General features: G+C 45.3%; 1 protein-coding gene across 1 annotated transcript in view; it reads left to right on the top strand.

The window, feature by feature from the left end:
• VAV3 (vav guanine nucleotide exchange factor 3) overlaps positions 1 to 20,843 on the top strand; it is a 157,829-nt gene extending 136,986 nt beyond the window's left edge. The window contains exons 22-27 of the mRNA XM_081120315.1: positions 1,097 to 1,131; positions 2,284 to 2,400; positions 2,958 to 3,045; positions 8,551 to 8,680; positions 17,901 to 18,052; positions 18,745 to 20,843. Of these exons, the coding sequence (XP_080976441.1) occupies positions 1,097 to 1,131; positions 2,284 to 2,400; positions 2,958 to 3,045; positions 8,551 to 8,680; positions 17,901 to 18,052; positions 18,745 to 18,786 (564 nt within the window). The 3' untranslated portion in view covers positions 18,787 to 20,843. The remainder of the gene's footprint in view (positions 1 to 1,096; positions 1,132 to 2,283; positions 2,401 to 2,957; positions 3,046 to 8,550; positions 8,681 to 17,900; positions 18,053 to 18,744) is intronic.
• Positions 20,844 to 22,429: the final 1,586 nt, after the last annotated feature.

The raw sequence follows: 22,429 nt of genomic DNA, 5'->3' as shown, positions 1-22,429 counted from the left end.
GTCATCAAACCCCTTGGGTAGATGCGAGGAGAACGAAGCGTAGTTATTGTTATTAATAAAGTCACCCCAGCATTATTATGGGTGACTGTAATGCAGCGTCCTGTCTAATGCTTTATGGGATTCATGGACCTCTGTTGGGGCGACGTTATTTTATCATCATAATTGGGTGCTGAGGGTGGATTTCCCTACGGAACTTTTAAAGTTCTTGACTCTAGGTAAAGAAAATGTTTTTTACTAATTTAATGGAGCTGATGGTTTGGAAAAAGGAAACCACCCTCCGTCTGTCTTGGCTGCTGTATCTCAGTCCTCTCTGGCTCTCTGAATGGGTCCGTCTTTTTGATGTTATAAACGTGAGTGTCCGCCACTCATGAAAAATTTCTGAACACGAGACAACCTGTCTGTACTGCCAGCCTTTTGTTAGGCGTTTACTAACTTTGCCCATCCACACAGTAGTAGTTATTTTATTTGTTATTTTATGAATATTGACTTTGTTCATTTTCTAGTTTCCATGAGCACCCGGAAGAAGTTTTCTGTCTTCATTAGCATAGAAAATGTAATAGTTTCTCTCTTGTAGAGCTCTATAGGAGAAAAAGGGGAAAATGAATCTTTCCCATGATTCTTTCACGAATAAAAGGTTTTCCAGGTGGTAGACTTCACAAACCAGAGCTTAGCGCCCGTGTTACCAACAAAGAGGGTGTCTGCAGGACATGGTGTTTGTTCTGCCTGTTTCTCAGTGTCTCGGGAAAGCAGGATACTGCTTGGTTTCCCTCACATTTTCTTTTTAATTTTCCACGTTAGAATGAAACCAACTTGATAATAAATACCCAAAGTTTCCAGGTCCTATTTCTCCTGTTCTCTCTCCCCTGGGAGGTACAGTGGCAGTAAAATGAATGAAGGGATGAATTAAAGCGCGATGAATGATCCTCTCCTCACCTGACACAGACTGTGATTCACTCTGTGTGAAACGGCCAGCGGGCAGACCCGGGCCCGTGCTGCTTAGGGTTTTGTAGCTGAGTCAGCGGAACTGAGTTAATGATTGATCTCTGAAAGCTTCCCTTAAGTAAACTTAATCTTTTGTGGCCTTTTTATATCCTAGGTGCCCAAACCAGTAGATTATTCTTGCCAACCTTGGTAAGTATTAGAAATGCTTGTGCAGCTAACTCTTAATGCCATAGCCGTAGTTCAAGGGCGCCTGAACGGGGTGGGCGCGAAACCACATTCCATTTCCATTTGCTGGACGGAGGTGTGTTGAGACGCAGCAAAGCACCGTAATGAGTGTGTTGCCGACCTTTGCATGTGTTTACTGGGGTGGTGTGTGCGGGACGGTCAGCTCCGAGCCTGTAACAGCCACAGAAAGGAATAGGACATAGGCTTACTGTGTCTACTTCAAATAAATAGTCGATGTTAGAGGTGGGTATTTACACCGAGTTGCACGTGTCTATATGTGAATCAGAGAATTTTCTGGAATATTAATTGATGAATAACTTTGAAAGAGCGCCAATCTAAACATAATTTTTTTCCTTTATTTTTTATTGCCCCAAATTTCTGACGTGTTTTGCCAGTGATTGCTCACTGAACCTGTATGTGATGTAAAAGGTCACTAAAGACTATTTTAACATTGAATTGGGGCTCTTAATTATTATGGTTATTGTTATGGAATTTGAGCATGTTCAAGGTCAACGTAGTTTACAAAGAACTGAATTCTGGTTTTGAAAAAAAATCTTTTAAAGACATATTTTACTCAGTACTGCTGACTGCTTAAGAAAATGGCTTATCCAGTGTGCAGACTACCAGAATTAATCTTTTATCTAAAAAAATAATTTTTGAAAATAATTTTGTTTTTGGAATTTTCTTGAGAAAAATGTTCAAAGTAGACTCTATTTCATAGTGTACATAGAAAAGGTGAAGTTTGGGGTTGTGTGTGTGTATATGTGTGTGTCTTACGCAGGGCAGCCCTTCCCTGAACTCCCTAATCTTTCTTTCTAACCCAGTACCTATTGGCTCCTCTCTTCGTCTCATTTATTTATTGGATAAATATTTTCTGGGTGCTTACTGTGTATTAAGCGTTGCTCACTTTACTCCTGTTAGCTCTGTAGAACCTCTGTGTTTGGACGAACTAAAGGATGTCTCCCTGCATTAATTTTTTGAAGCAATGGAATTAGTCGATACAGAAGTCAAAAGAGCTCAGATCTGCCACTAAATTAAAATCCTGACGGGTGCTTATTTTTAGCTTTGGTTCTTTCCCAGGTATTTATGCAAATGTTCTGTCGTTGTTCCTTACAGGTATGCCGGAGCTATGGAGAGGTTGCAGGCAGAGACCGAACTTATTAATAGGGTGAACAGTACTTACCTGGTGAGGCACAGGACCAAAGAGTCAGGAGAATATGCCATTAGCATTAAGTAAGTAGGACAAATACTTTCACAGAAATAGATTCTCTGTTTCCATAATTGCGCAGACCATCTGACATGGGTAACACTGGAGTTGAAAACCAAGGTTCTAATTACAGTAGAAATAATGCTTCTATCCAGACAGTTCATTAATACTTGAAAACATCTGTTAGAAAAACACTATGAAGTGTTGCAGGCTGCTAATTGGCACATTAGGTCTCTTTCATAACCGTGTATTTGGGTGACTTGACGTGTGTATGTTTTTAGTAAATTCTGAGAATGTCAATGACTAGATTTTGTTTTCTTTTTCTGCATTCTCCAGTGGAACTAACTAAACACATAACGACCGGTCCAATCTAATGCCCCTTCTCACTTCAGATACCGGTTGTATCTTCAGCCAATCTAGTAAATATATTTTGTTAATTAGCTGTCACCGCTGTATTGGCAAAGGTATATATTTTGTCTTCCGAATTAATTCCTGTAACGTTATGGGGGCATGCCCTCTGGTCGTTATTGATTCCTTCTGATTAAAAACACATTTATATTCATAAGTTATTCATCGCCCACAGGTACAATAATGAAGCCAAGCACATCAAGATTGTAACAAGAGACGGCTTATTCCACATTGCAGAAAACAGAAAATTCAGAAGTTTAATGGTAAGCATTGATTTGTTCTTTCCAATCTGTGGGCCTCACTTTTCTCTTATTAGAAAGGTCAGTGTAATTTCTACAGCTTCATGGAAATTCTGATCACTGAAAAGTTGTTTGAAGAGAATTATACTATAATTTTGCAGCAGATCATGAAAGTTCTAACTTCAAGAATTACGATCTTTTTATACTTCTTACGTTTAGCGTCATTCCATACAAAATGCAATATACTGTCACGTAGGAAAACTTTTTTTATTTTCTGCTGATTTAAGTGATCTGTGTTCTCCTTCATTGCCTTGCACAACTAAACATTAATAAGGTAACATTTTTACCACACAACAATCTCATAGGAACTTTTTAAAAATATATGTTTGTATTGATTTTTTTAGAGAGAGAGAAAGGGAGAGAAAGATAGAAATATCGATCAGCTGCCTCCTGCAACTGAGGCATGTACCCTGATTGGGAATCGAACTGGCGACCTCCTGGTGCATGGGCTGACACTCAACCAACTGACCCGCACCAGCTGGGCTCATAGGAACTTTATATTTAAATTGAAATAGTATATTGTTACCAATTTGCTTTATATGGAAAAAAAAGAGATTATTTTATTAATTACTGCAAGTTAATACATTACAACCTAATAATTTTATTGGTGTATAAGAATATTATGTGTATGCCATATGAACAATGCATATGTCCCATTATACTGTATATGCATTGCTGATAGTAAAAAAGCTCATATTTCTGTAAGAGTGGTCTCAAGCCTGTTTCTCAAGTTCGAGAGAGCGTCTGGAGATAATGAAGAATTTGGATACAGGACATGAGGCGCACTGGTAGGTGGTGCTCTCCCGAGCACTCTGAGTAACATCGGGAAGGCCCACTTATTGATCTTCAGTCAGTGAAGTGAGATGTGCTGCAGCCTTCCGGAAAACATCTCAAAGCACTTTGCAGATGTTAACAACAAAGTTAAAACGGAGAGCGAGCGAGCCTCGCAAAGCAGGCCAGCGAGGAAGCCTCGTCCCCAAACCTGGAGCCACCGCAAGACAGGAGTCAGCGTTTGCAAGAAAGTGAAGCATCCTGAGTTGAAAGAAAAGTAAGAAAACCCCTCTGGACATAAATATCATATCCTGGAAAATGGAAACTCTCATATTGGTGACCAGGCATCCTCCTACCCGCAGGCAGCGACTCACATGCTGTTGGAACCAGCAGACTGTGCACAGAGAGGACGGGACCTGAGGAGCTTCTACCCAACATGAAAGTCTGGGGGGCGGGGAGAAGGGGGCGCCCCAATACTGAGCGACAGCCCCAGCTGAGACACGATCAAAGCTTGCATGTGGTGGGGGGGTCTCCTTATCGCCGCAAGACTCGCCAGCTTGAGTCTGCACCTGCAGGACTTCTGCGGATGGTAATGAGGCTGCTCCACAGTATCACAGTTAATGGGAGGCTTCGAAAATCTGCCGTAGGACCAACGATGAGCTTCAGCCTGTGGACCCGGAAAGTAACAAAGGAAACTCCCGTCAGAGGAGACGAGCGAACAGGAGGAAAGGAACAGCCGCTGGAAAGGGCCGAACAGTTCAGCTTCGGGCCACCTGGGCTCAGCTCCAGAAAGTCCTTCAGCAGCTACGGTTCGATGTGAAAAGCCAGTAACCCCACAGTGGCCGGATTAGTAGACGTAGGCCCTTGGTCTCCACAAGCAGTGGAGACCCAGAACTCAAATAATTTTTACCAGACAACAGTGAATGCTTCTGCACGATGTTCTGGAAAGGGCATTAAAAGCACCTGTCACAGAGCTAAAATGAGCCACCCTTATACGATAGGCGTAGGGGATCAGAAATGCCACTGATAGAGACATGCACATACTACATTTCCCTCTGTGCCCTGGGATCTTCTGTGGGGAAGCACATAGCACAGTGGGCTCAAGGGAGGGGCTTAAGAATTAATAGCAAAACTGTGATGAAACTACAAAACATTAGCGAAGGATAGACCGTCGTACCGTGTAACTGTTTCGGTCAGCGATGCACCGCTTCTACGACAGCAGTCCTGTAAGATTAAAGTGGAGCTGAAAGTTCCTATCACCTGGTGACCCGGTGGGGCGACGGGCGACTCTGTGGTGACGCAGGTGTAACAGACCTGCTGCGTTACCACTCATATAAAAGTGTAGCACGTACATGATCCTTGAAAATGACAATAAGCAGTTTGTTACTAGTTTAGGTATTGACTACACTTTCAATCATCATTTTAGTGTACTCTCTCTACTTATAAAAAAAGCTGGCTGTCCAACAGTGTGCCAGGTTATGCCAGCAGCAGCCTCTTACATAGCCTCTCGATGGCATCATTTTCTCTTGTGCTTGATTTAATCTCGTGTTTTTCTGCGCAGTGTGGCCCCTGAGCGTTAGCATGATGAAATCGCCTCAGGGTGCGTTTCTGAGCACGCATCCCCGTCATTAGGCGACTCATGACTGTAATTGTAAAAGGAATGAAAGATGAGCTGATAGGTCTTAGGAAAATACTTTTCGCCAGGTTTAGTAAATGACTGTAAAAAAATGATGAGGGAGATAGCCGAACGAGTCTGGAGCTGCCCCTGCTCTGTGTTTTTGTTTGTTGAACAGTTTTACATTGAGTCCTTATTATGTGAAATCACTGTGTTTTTGCAGAATTCAAAAAGGACACCACTGTGTTATAAAAATGCTTTCAAATTAGTATGTCCAGCTGTACCAAGAACCTCACAATAGTGCTGTCCTTTGACCCCAAACTAGGAAATACTCTGTGGCTCCTGACAGTAACCAGCCCCTTGGGAAGGAGATAGTGGGTTAATCGGCACCGTCACTCTGGCAGTGTAGGGGACTCCCTAAACCAGGACCACCCAACTTCATGGAGTTACCTATTTATTTTTTGGTTGACCTTCACCCGAGGATATTTTTTCCACCGATTTTTAGAGAGAGTGGAGGAGAGGGGGAGGGGAGAGAGAGAGAGGAAGAGAGAAACATTGATGTGAGAGAGACACATCGATCGGTTGCCTCCCGCACGTGCCCAAACGGCCGGGGATCGACCCTGCAACCCAGGTGCGTGCCCTTGACTGGGAATCAAACCCATGACCCTCCAGTGCACAGGCTGATGCTCTAACCACTGAGCCACACCGGCCAGGCCGGAGTTACCTTTTATGATGTTGGCGTCAAATAGCACCATTCCCAGTATAAGCAGGGTCTGTGATTTTGCGTAGTTGTCTCTCCAGAACAGTTCACCGCCCTCCCATCATTGGCGGTAGAGTTATGTCCCACCTGTGAAACTGCTTAGGGCCCAGATTTAAATTTAAATTTGGAAAGGGTGTAAACCACAGTTGCACAGAACTGGTTTTAGGTGAGCCAGCCCCTCAAAGAGAAGATTGGCCTTGCTTTCCCTTGGGTGTCCGTTACTTGGTGAATCGAGATTTTTTTTGTTTTTTCCTAGTCACTAAATTCAAATTCTAAGTGAATGTCTGTATCCAGATTACAAGGCATTAATTTTGTTCTAATTGTCATGTATGCCAGACAATCCAGGTCCAAGTGCTGTTTATAAACCATCCCTGTTGCCTGTTGCCTTGGTAACCGGAGTGCCTGGCTCTCATTATTTTTTAGAGACAGGAGCTGCGGACGCCTCCGTGTGCGTGTGCGATAAGGGAAGCTTAGCCCTGCCTTTTGTTTTGAGTCATCTTATTTACTTGTAGTACCTGAAGGTCAATGACTGCGAGGCGGGTGGGTTAGGCTACAGTACAGAGGCACAGAGGCGTGAACTGGAAAAGCCCGCGGCGGCACTGTGTAGTTCCAGTTCCCCTGCTCAGAAACGGGCAGGGACGGGCCCTCATCGCAGTGGAGAGGGGCAGCTAACGTCTGTCCCGTGAGAAACGGGCAGGGACGGGCCCTCATCGGAGTGGAGAGGGGCAGCTAACGTCTGTCCCGTGAGAAACGGGCAGGGACGGACCCTCATCAGAGTGGAGAGGGGCAGCTAACGTCTGTCCCGTGAGATGGTAAAGAAGCGTCTGGCAGCTTCCTTGGCCTCAGGACCCTTGGCCTTCGAAAATTCGTTTTGCTTTGGTAACATTTGGGGGCGGGTAGGCATTAAATGATCCCTGGGTCCTTCTCAGGATGACAATTCTAGAGTTTCTAGCCAACTTCACATAAACTTAAATTCAGATTAATTTTTTAATATAATACATAAAATCCATACTACCTGTAACAAAATTACATTGAAGTCCCAAGTTACTGGCTTATTCCTTTCAGTTTTATTTTTGTATTTTTACTTGGTTTAAATAACAAGCCTGAAAGAACAGCTCTCTGATGTCCTTTGAAGCATCCTCACAATGTACATGTGTGCAGCTCTTTCGGAGACCTTGCAGAAGCTCCCCTCTTATTTAAAAGGGCCTTATCTTCATGTTTGTGACCCCGGGAGCTCCCCACACAGTGCATTCCACCCTCAGCTGAGTTTGCTCATAAATGATTCATGTTTCATTGATGATTCTCTATTCCTTCTTCCGGGTGATTTTTGGCCTGATTGATTTTTTGGGGGGAACTTTGAACATAACTACTGAATGGAAATACTGAGTTGACATCAGTGTGATTTTTTAGAAGAAATGAGTTGGTTTGACACTGTTTTTCAGCAGTTGTACTGCAATAGAAGCCACAGATAATTCGGTTCAAAGTGATTCAGCTTTTATTTTCAGTTCAGCTGTTTGTAAGAGATGTTATAGCTCCAGTATCATCTAATGATAATATACATTTTTTTCCCATTACAGATTTATTATTATTTAATTTCTGTTTAAAGTAGAGGGATTCGGATTTGTGCAGAATCCATGAAACCAGCATGTCAAAAGAAATTTCCTGAAATTTTAGTATGAAAGATGGTGGGAGGTTATTATACTGGGCTCAGGTGTATTTAAGGCAAATGTGGTGTCAGAGAACATTGGAGGGGACCACGTTACTGGCCTCTGTAAGCACCAGGATCTACGCAGGGCTAGAAGATGGGCTCCCCCACACTTCATCGTCAGCCAGAAGCAACGTCAAGTTGATCAGCTTTGGTGGTTTATCAACTTTGGTTCCCTATGGAAAAGTACATCGACAATCAAGTTTGTTTTTCTGAGACGTTGAAAGAAAATGCAGGAAACTAGAAATTGCTATATATTCAGCAGACAGCTGTTCCCTTTATTTTTGTATAGAAAGGCAAGTATTTCATAAATAGGAGCAGTAATTACCGTTCTGAAATCGAGGCTGAGGACGGTTTCTTCCGCATCTGACGGAAATCTACCAGGATGCTCCCTGCCCCTGAGCGGCAATGGGGGAACTGCCATTGCCCAGGCCCGAGTGGCAGAGACGGTTACTGGGCAGCAGGGAGTGATTGTTACTTACTTTTCCGTAGACTTATGGAAAATTTAGCATTAAATGGATCATCCTTACACATAAATAAGTACATGTGAAGGAGTCTGTGTGTCTGAGAAAAGACCTGGCCTTGTTAAAAATGATCTTTTATTCGTTTTACCCAAAGGAACTCGTGGAGTATTACAAGCATCACTCCCTGAAAGAGGGGTTCAGAACCTTGGATACGACCCTCCAGTTTCCCTACAAGGAGCCGGAGCACTCAGCTGGACAGAGGGGGAGCAGAGCGAGCAACAGCTGTGAGTATCGTCATTTAGGGCACCGTTGCCTGTTGGTTAATGAGCGGAGGCACAATGACATTAAACATCTTTCTCCCGAAGTTTGAAATATAAAGCAATTAATATGCTAATGCCTCGAGCAAGGGATTTTTTGAGCAAAGCAGAATCAGATGGACCCACAGGTTTATGAGCATTTCTAGATAAGTTCTTTGGGCCAGATTAAAAATCATGTTTGTGTTCAGAGCTCCATCAAAAATGTAAAGGGTATGCTACTATGCAAGCCTTATACTTTTCAATGACTTTTACATCAGCCAAACTCCTTTTTTTTCTTCTTTTTACCTTACCTGAGGATATGCTTATTGATCTTTATTAGAGAGGGGGGAAGGGAAAAAGAGAGAGAAACATCGATCGGTTGCCTCCTGTATGTGCCCGGATCGGGGATTGAACCTGTAACCTGGGTATGTGCCCTGACCAGGAATCAAACCTGCAGCCTTCCCGTGTATGGGCCGACGCTCCAACCAGGGGAGCTGCACCAGCCAGGGCAGCCAAACTCTTTAATTTACATATGTTTGTGGTCATAATGCCATTTGAGTGACGGTATTTAAGCAAGGCCCACTCCCAGCTCTCTCATCCAGCCGACCATCCCCCGTCTCCTTATGATTCCCTTTCAAAGATTACTTCTGGGATCGTGCTTGCTCTGACGCCAGTATATGTGAAAGTGTCCATCAGCCACTTTCTTTGAGGCCGAGCACTGTGCCACCCACGCCTGGTCATCAAGGGTCAGCACACAGACCAAAGCAGGCTCTAGTAGGAGTCTGAGTTAAGGCAGAGACCTTTTTCTCATCACTGCTTAATGTCATATCACCTTCCTGGAGGTGGTGAGAGAGACCTTCGGGATGGCCTGTAGAGAGCTTGTAGAGAGACCATCAGGGTGAAAAATGTTGGGAATAAAACATGATTTCATTCTTTTGTTTTGATATCTTTTTTTTTTTTAAATAAACCTGTTTTGGAGGCAAAATGAATACAGTTTTATTACTTTTAGAATCCTTAGCCTAAGCAAAACTGGAATTTCCAGAGGTGTTTCAAAAAAGAATTTACATCAGTGTAATATAACTCCAACTTTTTCTCCCCCTAAACCCAGAAACTGAAAGAGAAACAGGCAACGCTCAGGGCTCTAACAGCACCAGTAAAATTTCATATACTTCATATAAGTAAAAATTCAAGGAATTCATCACATGCACTGGCAGGTTTGGCGTTTGTTTGAATAACTTAATAGCTGTTCTCTTCACAAGGATTCGTGATAAATGGCCACGCGTTGCAGTCAGAGGAGTCAGAGCCCACATGAGGTGGAAACGTCAAACACCTATTAAAAGTTATCTATTTTTTAGCCCACTGCTACCCAGGTCTCCTAGGTTCTTATAGGTGTACCCGAGGGCTTCTGTATTCGAAAGGGCACTGAACTGAGTTTTTGCCTCTCCTGCCGCACAGTGAGCACTTAATTATTTCCAGGTCTGCTCCTGAGTAGCTCTCTGACCTCTCATAGCTTGTCCGGGCCTTGCATGTTCATCCGATGAACGCGGAATGAGATTAGATATGTTAATACGCTCTTTTAAAGATAGCATCTTAGACTTCTTTCTCTGTACACATGAGAGGGAGGTAAAGGGGGATGTTAATAGACCAATTACACTGGGAAAAGTTGCACAATGAGCTATTTCATAACCCATACGCAGACCTCAAACATTTTCCCAAGTTCTTATTAATTGGACCACAGGGTAGAGTTGGCTAATTTTTTGTTTTAATGTTGGTTATTACTGTATTTAGATAATCTCAAAGTATCTTCTCATAAGAACATAGTCACAGTTAACATCAAGAATGAGACAGATACCACGTACCTCCCAATGAGATTCCCCAAGAACACAGCACACTTCGGTGGGCTGTTTCCAAAAGGCATAATCTGAGTCTAATCCCGAGGCAACACCACACAAACCCAAACTGAAGGACATCCTTCAAAAGAATCGGCCTGTGCTCTTCAAAAGGGTCAACATCATGCAAGGCAAAGGAGGCCGGAGGGAGTGTTTCAGATTCAATGAGACTGTAGATTCCTGACAGCGACCTTCAACATGTGATCCTGGGTGCATCGAATCCTGGACTAGAAATATATAAGTTGTTTGTTTTTTTTAACATAAAGAACATACGTGGCACAGTGAACAGATTTTGAATTGGTTTCTTGATAAAGTAATAATATTTTTTTTGCTTTTTATAACTGGACTGTGATTATATAAGAAGAAACCTTTGTTTTTAGCGAGTACACACAGAAGTATTTAGAAGTGAAGGAACTTCATATGTGTAAGGAATGAGAAGGCTGCCCATGTGCTGGGAGCACAGCGAGTGGTGTCCGGTCTGATGGGAGTGTCTGAAGGCTTTATAAGCAGGAAAGGGCATGAGTGATGGTCGTTGTTTGAAAAGCTCACCGGCTACTCTGAGGACTGGCTGGGAAGGGGGCAGGGGCAGAAAAGGGAGAAGTCAAGAGGCAGATGTCCATGGGAGGCACACTGGTGGCTTTAGTGACAGTGGAGCAGGACACGGGCAGATTTGAGTATATAGTGGAGGTCGGTCGAAGCGATCGGATGAAGGAGTTGGGGTGGAATTAGTACCAGTCGATATGCGAGTACTTGCCTTGGACAGCTGGCAGATGGAAGACCCTGGTGGACCGGGAGACAGGAGAGCAATGGGCATGGCGAGAAGTGCTGGGAGCTGCACGTACCCGGTGGTCCAGTAGGGATCTGGCACCGAGGAGAGGTGGTCTGGGTCGAAGGCAGGAGTTTTAGGAGCCACTGACACTCATTTCATGGTTTGCACAGAACAGAGGCCCGAGCAGCCGGCCGCCGTGGCTTATCTGCACGCGCTTCGCACGGTGCCCTTCGCGAAAGGCCTCAGTGAGCGTCAGGGCCTGAGGGCCGCGGGAGACAGAGCCGGTATTAAAGCGCCGAGTGTCGCTGACACTTGAGAAAGCTTGGAAAGATGGGTGGGTTTGCAAACACAATATAGATTCGCGTGTTCCCTGTGATGTGGTGACAAATTAAATTAGAGTAATTCTTCAAAAACTGACATGGGCATCCTGGGTCACTGTGACCATACAAATGACCTTGCAGGAAAAAATACAAGTCAGAGCCAGCGCCTGGGGACAGCCAGTGCAAAGGAGGGTGTCATAGAGGACATGCGGCCAGAGCAGAGGGGACAAGGGGGACAGCAGCAGGGTGAGGCTGCTGTAAAGGAAGCCGGACTGCTGAGACCTGATAGGACCGGGGCTTTTACTCTCGAGAATGGGCAGCTTTGGAGGGACTTAAGCAAAGGAGAGACATGGTCTGACGTAAAGTGTTAACAGGCTTCTTCTGGTTTCTCTGTTTAAAAAACAACAACAAAAACATGGGAAAAGGGGGAATGAGGTAGAAACATGGAGTCCAGTTAAGGGGCTCATGAGCAATCCAGGTGAGAGATGGTGGCAGCTTGGCCCAAAGTGTGTCCATCTAGGCGATATATTTTTAAGGTGACCCGACAGGGCTTTCTGACGCATTCGATGTGAGCTAAAACAGCAAGAGAAGGTTCGAGAATGAGTGTAAGTTTTTTGGCCTGAGCGACTGGAAGATTGGAGGTTTTTTGGGGGAGGGACTCACATGGAGCCTGGTGCCTAGCCAGAGCATTCTCAATGCAGAATGCAGGATTCCCACATCTCTCTATCACTTCTGTGTGTCTCCCTTCACTGACTTGTAAGCTCCTGTGAAGTCAGACGCTGTCCTACTTGTCATATCTCCTATAGCTCCCAACATAGCACTTTGCACACTTGTAGTTAGTTAACAAATGTCTGCCAGTTATTTTCGGAGAGTAAGGATTTAGAATCAATAAGCTCAAGGCCTCTAAATAATCTGAAATCCCAGAAATATGAAATGGTCTAATTTTCCATATTAATAGGGAAGGCCTTATACCTCTTGTGGTTTTTTCCCCATGAATGACTTGATATGTTTGTACTGTGCAGCATTGCATACAAAGTAGTTGTCCATTTTTTTCCAGATGTATGTTTTTCTTGTTATATCTTTGAGTTTCAGGTTAAAGGAGATTTGACCACTTACCAGATGTCACCGTTCAATTAAATGAAACCAATCGGAATTATTCATTGTTTTTTTTCAATGACAGTATATTTTACAATAACCACTGAACAAGGGGGTTTTAGTTTGTTTTATTGAGGGAGATGGGGGAGCAGATATTTGATGCAATGACTATGAATGTTGCTGGGAGTCTAAAAAGACACGCCTAAGCTCTACAATAAAACCAGGTTAGGGATCGCAACTCTAAATTAAACCTGCAGTTCTCAGCACGTTCTCTGCTGCGGGGCCATCTGTAGACTGTCTTGATGCAAAGAGCCTCCTGGATCGCACATCAAAGCGGCCCACTTAGGGTCCTAGTTCTTCTGGAAAACCTCCAGGCCAGTGCTGGGCAGCAGACTCCCAAGGACCCCTGCATTGACGGCGGGACCATCGGTCCAATTGCCTGATATTTTTATGAACAGCTTTTTATTTCCCAAATGAGTGTGGACACATGTGGAGCCGAGCATTAGGCAGTGTCTATCCCAGAGAGAACTTAGCAAATGCTTAGGGTTATGTTCACTTATACATGTCATGGAAAATTGAGTGGCAGCTCAAAAATATTGTGTGGTTTCATAATAGTACCGTGAGGAGGAGTATTGATTGCACTTGGTCTCCACCGTGTGCAGATTTCAAAGGTGGCTGAAAATGGAATAGATTTTCACGGGCTCATGAACATGAGCAGCCTGATCAAGGCTGAGCTTAGTACTTAAAGCGATGATTAATTAATTAGCCTTTACAGCAAAAGCATAGGCTTCAGGCCCTGGCCAGTATGCTTAGTGGTTAGAGCATCGGCCCTCCCACCAAAGGGTTGTGGGTTCAATTCCTGGTCAAGGGCACGTACCCAGGTTGTAGGCCTGATCCCCAGTGGGGGCCATGCAGGAGGCAGCCAGTCGATGATTCTTTCTAATCACTGATGTTTCTCTCTCTCCCCCTTTCTCTCTGAAATCAATAAAAACATAGTAAAAAACAAGCAAACGTGTCTGTATGTGTAGAAATAGGTGGATATATTCTCAGTATGGGTAGAAATACATTTTGCAGGCTCCACCATTCTGTACAATATTTGTGTGAAATGCCTTATTCTGACATGGCTTACATCTAGATTTAAATGCACACTTGCCTAGGAAAACATGTTATCTGATACTCCTGTCTTCATAGGTGCCCGGCATTTAAATGCTATGTCACCAGCTCAAGAGAATTAAGGACCCGAAGGCAGGGGAAATTGATGTCTAGCAAGAGTGGCGACGATAAGTCACGCTATGCTGCGTGGAAAAGTAGAAAGCATCCCTCCCGATCCTTACAGTGCTTGGCTGAGAGCTATACACTGGGTGGCAGGAGAAACCGATTAACTGTCTACTCTCAGGCATACAGTACGGCTCGTGCCACGAGACCTACGATACTTAGTAGCTGGTCAGCATCTCAGAAAAAAATTAGTTATCTTAGGAATATCATTGATAGATTAAGGCTCTGAGGGATCCTGGGGAATAAAACCTGACATGACTCGTGTTCTCTCCTGTGCGTCGTGCTGGCTTTCGTTGGAAGTCTTTATTGAACAATTAAAGTGAGCAAAAGATGAGCTAAGCAAACAGGAGGAGGAGATGTAGGAGCCTGCAGAATTAAATACCTGCTGAGGTACTTGTCCGTTCAGCAGCTTCGGTTGCTTAGCTCTGGGCCCCTCCTGAATTCAGTGGGGACGCAGAAGCAATATAAGAGCTGGGCCTGCTCTGCAGAGGCAGTGACCAACTGGAGATGCGGCCCCGGAGCACGCGGAGCCTTTCAGCGGCAGAGCCCGGGAGTGCCGTGATGTGTGTGCCCAGCAGATGGCTGGAAAGGACAGAGAAAGGGGACACGGGGCAGGGAAGATCAGGGAAGGTTCGAGGGAGGGCCCTGAGCTGAGCTGTGGGGCCAAGGCGCTTCAGACCGAGCAGAGGAAGGGTGAAGGAGCAGGTTCCAGACCGAGCCGGCGGAGCTTTGAGTTGAAAATGAAGCCGAGGGCCTTGGGGGGTCTGGGTGAAAAGAATTTGTGTGGGACACTGAGGAGGGACTTGGTTAGAAAGGCAGGACGTGGGCGGACCGTGACTGGTCAGGGAATCCGGGAAGAGTTTGAGTTCATAACCGAGAGGGAGTGATGTCTCGGCCGAGTAGCCCACGAGCAGGATTGAGAATAGACTGGAAAGAAAAAATCCAAAGCAAGAAGGCCCGCCGGGGGCCGTACCCCGAGTTTCCAGGGATCCGTTGCCAAGAGAACACGGAAGTCATTCTGAAAAGGGACAGAAACGTGGGAGACTGAGCGGGATTCCGGGGAGGAGGCTGCGTTTCAGGATGATTCGGTTTCAGGGGCGCCGGTCGAGCCGCACAGCGGTGGCCTGCAGGCGTCCGGACTCGCAGCCTGGGACCCGGGTGACAGGCAGAGGTGCATCCGAGAAGCCGCTCCGTCCGCGGGGGGAGAGTCCAGCTTGGCGTGAAGCCAGCGCCCAGCCGAGGGGAGGGAGCTGCTCGTTAGTTGAGATGATAATATTTTAGATAAGATTTAAGAAGATTCTGATCGCAGCTGCTCGACACGAATGCCGTGCCGGGGGCCCGGAGCTTTCCTCCTGGGCGCCTGAGCGCGTGGCTTTCCTCGCGTGCCCGCGATGGGGGGTGCGCTGGCTTCCTCTCCCAGGTGCATGCGACTCGGGGTGGCTTGTGCTTCATTGCTGGAGACGAGCTGATCTGCGTGGGGGCGGGGGGCCCTAGCAAATCAGGACCTATGAGTGGTTTTCTTGAATTTGCGAACGAACGTCGGTCAGAGTGTAAAAGTCCAGCTTCTCATTTAGAAACAATGTAAAGGAGCAAAGTGACAAAAGGGAAGCTTGGAATCCCAATTTCGATGTGACAGCTCCTTACGATGCTAGACAACGGAGTAGCTGTGTTGAGATGTCCTTTTGCCGATACCTAAACGTTCTCTCTCTCTCTCCCCCTCTCTCTCTCTCTAAGCCCCTTCTCTGTTCTGTGGGTTTTCTCTTGTCACTCCTCCAGAGCACAGCTTTGTCCCCCCTTCCTCCACTCCTTTCTGGTCAGGTACTGCTTTATGGCTTTTATGTGTCTTTTCGACATGTTTCCGTTTGCAAATGAAATATTTTGCCTTCTCCGTGTGGCTTCTCACGTAGATACATCTCCTCGCAAACAGTCCCTAGAGTCACATCCGCACCACGCACCTTCCTCCCCGCTGTCACCGAGCCGCTGTTGGTCATGACATTTCACTCCTCTGCTGTGTGTACGTGCTTGCGTTGAGTATGTCAGCGAGACGGTTTCTATTCTGCCTGTCGGGAGAGGAGGGCAAGGGGTGGGGGTCGAGCGGATAAAGGGGGGCATGAAATACCCTATAAAACCATTCGTTTTCTTAAGGGTCAGAAATTTTAGCTGAGAAAAGCCAGTGTTTAGGAATTTCCACCGAGAAAAGAAATAGAGCCCAAATCCCAACCTGGTCTGCAAATATAAGAGTGAAATTCAGCTCAGGTTGCTTCGAAGGACCACTGTGCCCATCGTTTGTGTATGGGTATTTTGGTCTCAGTTTCTGTCATTAGCTAGAGAATTGAATGGTTATTTATGGGACCTGTAGGAGAGCACATTATGGCTAGATAAAGTCTGTTTCCTTACAGATTTTAAAAAAATTAACCTCGAAGCCCCAGTGGAATCATTGGAGCCGTTTAGAACTAGAAGGACCTTAGAAGTCATTGAGTGCAGACCTTGCATTTTATAGGTGAGAAAAATTGGCCTCGAGAACCTAAGAGGCCCGTGCAGGGCCTCGAGGTTCAGTCGGTAATTGGCCTTTTCCATCACCGGGGTATTTTTATGTGCGCCCACCTGAGTAAGGCAGCGCCCCATAATGGGACGGCATTCAGTAAGGAAACCATTAACGTGGGTTTTGTCCGGACAGTAAAATAGAGTAACCCATTTTTTACTCCCTTTACAGTTCTGAAATCTGCAGCATTGCTATTCGGTTATCTTATGATTGATACCTGGAGACTTAAAAAAAATGTCTGTCATAGCAAAGCCAGAGATCCCTGTGTGCCCGCGGACAGGGGGGTAGCACAGGGGTCCTTGGGCCGCCTGGGCTCTGGGCCCCGTTAAAAACACAGACGGATGGCATTTCCTATTTGTTTCATTTTCTTATACATCAGTTCCTTCCATCCCAGGCGAGTGATTCTCAGAATCACCGAACATATAATTGAAAACGCTTTATAACCCTGAAGAACAACAGGTAGAGCAGCTCATATAGAGAGGTGTCAGGGAACAGTAGGGGCCAGCAGGTGTACGGCTCGAGTGCAGTTTTCCTTTCGAGACAGGTGAGGGCAGGGAGGAAGTGAGCTCCCCGTAAAAAAGCAACTTAGCTCCGACCATTTAAAAAACCTGAATATAGGGAGCCGAACACTGGTGCAATTTTCATTCCATACCTCAGTGAAGGTTTTCTGCGAGGAGGCAGGATTTGTTTGAAAGAAAAGAGAAATGGTATTTGTGTGAAACCTGACTTAAGCTTCTTTACACAAGTGAAATTATATATTAAACAATAGCTGAGTTTATCCCCAAATAGGTTCAATAAAAATAAAAAAGGATGGCTGGGGAAGGAAGTGCCGTGTAACTAGAAGTGATAACCTAGGTTCCATAGGAGACTCTCTGAGCAAAGCAATTGGGTTGTTTTGAGTCTTAGTCAAAAAAGTTTACAGATAAAAACAAAGTATTTTACCATAGTGGTTCTAGTTAGAAATAGATTACTGTACCATCAATAGGAAATGTATGCTCATTATCTTAGATCTATCTCCTTAGATAGTAACTTAGATATGAACGTTTTTTTTTTTATATTAACAAAAACTAGTCCCCGCTTTGATGTTATGGAGAATGTGTGAACAGAACCGTGGCCCTTAGACGTCAGGGAGGGACCGTGATCCACCCGACTGAATTGAAACAGCCATCCCGCCGCTTGCTTCCTGGCCCCCCTGCCATTGTCACCAGTCCGTATGAAATCACGGCCATGCATTTTGATAGCATCGCTAACGCCCACCCGACTAGCCTCTCAGGGTCGTCACACAGCAAATCAGCGACTCCCTGTCATTTCTCCACAGTGTTGAGTCCAAAGGTGCTGGGCATCGCCGTCGCCCGCTACGACTTCTGCGCGAGGGACATGCGGGAACTGTCCCTGCTGAAAGGAGACGTGGTGAAGATTTACACCAAGATGAGTGGCAACGGCTGGTGGAGAGGAGAAGTGAACGGCAAGGTGAGTGGTCCCCCTGGGTGTGCTTGTGCCTGTGAGTGGGGAGGACCAGTGGCTGTTGGCCTCCATGGTGGTGCCCGGGAGCAGTCCCCCCACATGGCCTTGCAGCCCCTACCTCTCCACCCCACACCCAGAGCTGCAGCTCCGGACCCTGCTGGTGTTTCTTACCCATGAGAGACCCTCTGGAAAAATGCATTGAGTGAATGTGACAGTGGCATAAATGAGGTTCACCTGGGCAAGTGTGGTGGCTTCTTGTTTGGACAGGGGTCCAGGAACATTTCAGTTTTTAGTTCCTTGGCCTCAGAGCATGAACTCAGTGTGCAGAACAGAATAGTCTGTGGGCGGCTGATCTCAATCGGGAGGAAAGGGGCACAGGCCTCTGTCTTCAGAGCCCTCGCCTCCCTTCTGTCGCAGAGATAGGCATCAGTAAATCCCAGAATCCTGTGTTCCCTGCATTTGCATATTCATTTGCGTGCTAGCCAATGGGAACATTGTCTCAGCTTCTTTTACTCTTCCGTGGCTGTCACTCACTTTTTAAGGCCCCAGGGGGCACTAACCCAGTCCCCCGCACCCCCACCGACTGGGTATAAAACTGCAGCTTACCCGGGTGTTCTAGAAACCAAATGCTGTTTGTAGACCCTTTGAAGGGCCAGATGCAAGGTCACATTGCTCTGTTGGTTGCTTTTCTCCTGTAGGTGGGCTGGTTTCCATCCACGTATGTGGAAATAGATGAGTAGATGCCGATCTGGTGCTGCCCCTGGCACTGGAAGCTTCAGCGATGGGACACACACTGAAGCGTGCACGGCGGGTGAATGAACCCCGAAGTGTTTCCAAGCTGCATTTCCGGCTATTCCACATCCTCCCTCCTAAGTCTTAATCCTGGGATCTGAAAATGCTGGTACTGACAGGTGAACAGCTTGCCTGCAGCTGGGCAAGGAGCAGCCCACCAGTCGGTCACGGTAAGGGACCAGGGCATAGCCAGAAGCATTTCTCCTCCAAAGAGCCCAGCAAACACATCGGTTCATCTTTCTTTTTCCTTCATCTGGTCCGATATCACGAACTCCGCCATCAGTAAATGTTTACCACCTATTTCTTCTCACGTGCCATTCACCAGAATTCTTCTGTGGTACAAAGAAGCAGAAGTTTAATTTTCCCTTTCCCAGCAGGCAGCCAAACGAGAGCTCCGCTGGTTGGCAGCCCACCTGAAGGGTCAGCATGATTCGTCTTAAATGGCCCTGCAAGGTGACTCATTGCCTGACCAACACTTCCATTCAGTAATTCATTTGATGTCCTGATCATATTTGCAAGTTGCTTTATAAAAAGAAAAAAGAGTCTTCCTATGAAATCCTCCCAACCTGCGTGATTTCATAGGGTTGTTTCGGAAATGTGGTGTCTCGCTCTGAAATCATCTTGGCTGGTATAGGACAGGTAGTTGCAAGGAAACGGAGTGAGGACGCATTGTTTGCAGAAACGGCTTAAGGGCTATAATTTATGTGAAGTCATTTGACAGAAGCAACATCTATGAGCACATACCTTTTCCTCCCCCCAAAAAAGACCTAGGACATAGTTGCTGATTTTCACGTTTTCCTGGAGTATTTACAGTAGCACAAACACACAAACAAGTTTGTTGAGGATTTTGGAAGGAGAGCACAGCTGAGTCCAGTATGCATTTCTGGGACCGGAGGGTCACTAAGGTGTTTCTGGTCTCCCTCAGTGTGGGCTCCCCGTCAATCAGCAGGCCCTTTCTAGGTGTGTGTTAACTGGTGGGAAGATCAGTTTTTGCAGTGGACTTATTTGACCAAACCTTCATTTTTTTATGTGATATGTTCCTCCTATGAACCACAGAGGGCCCGGGCAAGACAGTCAGGTTAAGACACTAACTTGGCCCTTTCCTGATGAAATAGTTTTTCCATAGCACAAGTCATGTCTAGACAAGGTTCAGACAGTGTTTCATGTTTGAAGAAAACAAAACATTAGAATCATTAACTTAATAGAGCCAAATAAGGAGCGTTCAGTCTGAGATTTTGGATCATGTCTGAAATGAGGGAAGTGTCACCTGCCTGCTCCCCAACCCACTTGAATTCCAGAACTTGACGTTCAATGGCCTCCTTCCCCTGTAGAGACCCTCCCTTCTCAAATAAGATAGAGTCAGGATTACCTTTACCTCAGAATTATGTAAACTGTGATTGTGTTCTAGAGAAATTGTTATTTGCTAAAACCAGTTAAGGTTTTTTTTGTTTTTGTTTTTTGTATATGTGTAAATGACCACAGAAATGAATTTTATAAAACGTTCTGTACAGTTAAGTTGTACCCTCATGGTGGTCTCCTGAAGTCTTATCTGCAATGCTGAGTCTGGGAATGTTCTGTCTGTTACTGTCTGTTGCTACAGAGAGCAGTGTCATGCAAACTGAAACACTCCTGTGTAGGGTATAGTAGCGTGTATTGATTGTTTCTTTTATTGTTATTTTAGCCACTAGACTCCCTTCCTTACAAGTGGTGTTTGGTCTTCCTGTTGCATTTCATGGACCTGATCCTGGCAGAGAATGTTAGAGCCCCTTTTCATGATGTTACTGATGCCATCTTTGTCTACGTTTAATACTTTGTATTGGAAACATTAAATGCTGCGGATTTGTGTAGATTTCTAATACCAAAGACAGAAGTAAATGTTTTTCCATATACTTTGTCTTGCCTGTATGCAGCCTTGTGTAATATGATGAGTTAGAGTGGTATTTCACTTTGTAGTATTTTGTAAATATGTCAATACAATAAATAGTTACTACTTGCATTAAATTGATATCTCAGGAGCTGGAGATTGTTTCCATTGAATGATTCCATAATTCGACATACAGAGGTCTCTCCACGTCCATGGGGGATCAGTTGCAAGACCCCCAGCGGATGCCTGAAACCTCAAATAGTGCCAAATCCTATATATATATCTATATATATATATAGATATATATATACATACTATGATTTTCCTACACATACACACCTATGATAGAGTTTAATTTATAAATTAGACACAGTAAGAGATGAACAATAATAACTAAAAATAAAATAGAACATTTAAAACGATACATGGTAATAAAAGTTGTGCGAACGTGGCATCATTATGTAAAATAAGGGTGGTTTGAACACAAACATTATGATACTGCAACAGTTGATCTGATTACCTTGATGGCCACTAAGAGACTGGCAGGCAGGAAGCGTATACAATGTAGACTCTGGACAAAGGGATGAATCATATCCTGGGTGAGACGGAGCCACCATGCTACACAGAATGGTGTGCAATTTAAAACTTATGAATAATTGATTTCTGGAATTTTCCATTTTCATACCTTGGGTGATTGTGGGTAACTGATACCATGGCAAGTGAAACTGTGGATAAGGGGGCACAGTGTATACCAACCTCATAGTGAACCTCATGGGAATGGAAGCCCTAATTTTGATCAGGTTAGGTCACAGTTGCTGCCTAAGTGATGAACAGTGGCCTGTAAGGCATACTCAGTAGTTGCAGATAAGCCCCAGCCAGTGTGGCTCAGTTAGTTGAGTGTCATGCACCAAAAGGTTGCCAGTTCGAGTCCCCGTCAGTGCACATGCCCAGGTTGTGGACTCGATCCCCAGTAGGTGGCATGCAGGAGGCAGTCGATCAGTGTTTCTCATCAATGTTTCTATCTCTCTCTCCCTCTCCCATCCTCTCTCTGAAATCAATAAAAAAACCCACAAAACACAAAAAACACAAACCATAAAACTTCAGCAGAGATCAGCAGGGCTGGGGTGCAGCATGGGACGAGGGGGGCGCTAGGGAGAGGCTGAGGCTGCACCTCTCCCGGGCACATGTCCCAGGTCTATCCTGCTCGGCCTCAGGGCTGTAAGTGAGGGACAAACTTTGGGAGAAATGAAAGGAGTTGCAGCAGAAACAATACCACCTCTACCTGCGTGTTTTGCAGCCTCTCGGGCGTCAGCTCCACATGAACCCCTTGTTTTCTCACCTGTGTGTGGGGATCACACATCTCCCCAGGAGAGCGAGGCTTCTTGTGGTATCTTCCTGTGCTGAGCTCATTAGGAATTAGCAACCTACTTAAATGAATTAGTGAAATGCTCCCAAATTCTGTGCAAATTCGACCTGCATAGCATGAAAAAGGGAGGAAGAGTGGGAGGAGGGGAAACGCCTGCAGCATTTATCACACTTGGCGATGAGGGATGTTTGCCTGGGTGGATGGCAGGAGACATTCCTGATGTGGGACGAAATGGATCTAAATTAATACAAACGTTTTCTTTACCTTTATTCAGTCTGTCTGGTCTACTTGTGCTCTTCAGTTCATTTTGCATTTTCCTGTCGCACATAATCCCATGTTTAAGTCTTGCCTCGGACGTGAC

The sequence above is a fragment of the Miniopterus schreibersii genome (genome assembly GCF_964146895.1).
Source record: "Miniopterus schreibersii genome assembly, chromosome: 19".
NCBI classification, from domain to species: Eukaryota; Metazoa; Chordata; class Mammalia; order Chiroptera; family Miniopteridae; genus Miniopterus; species Miniopterus schreibersii.
The sequence above is the reverse complement of the archived record's forward strand: the minus strand, read 5'-3'. Positions and strand labels throughout refer to the sequence as shown.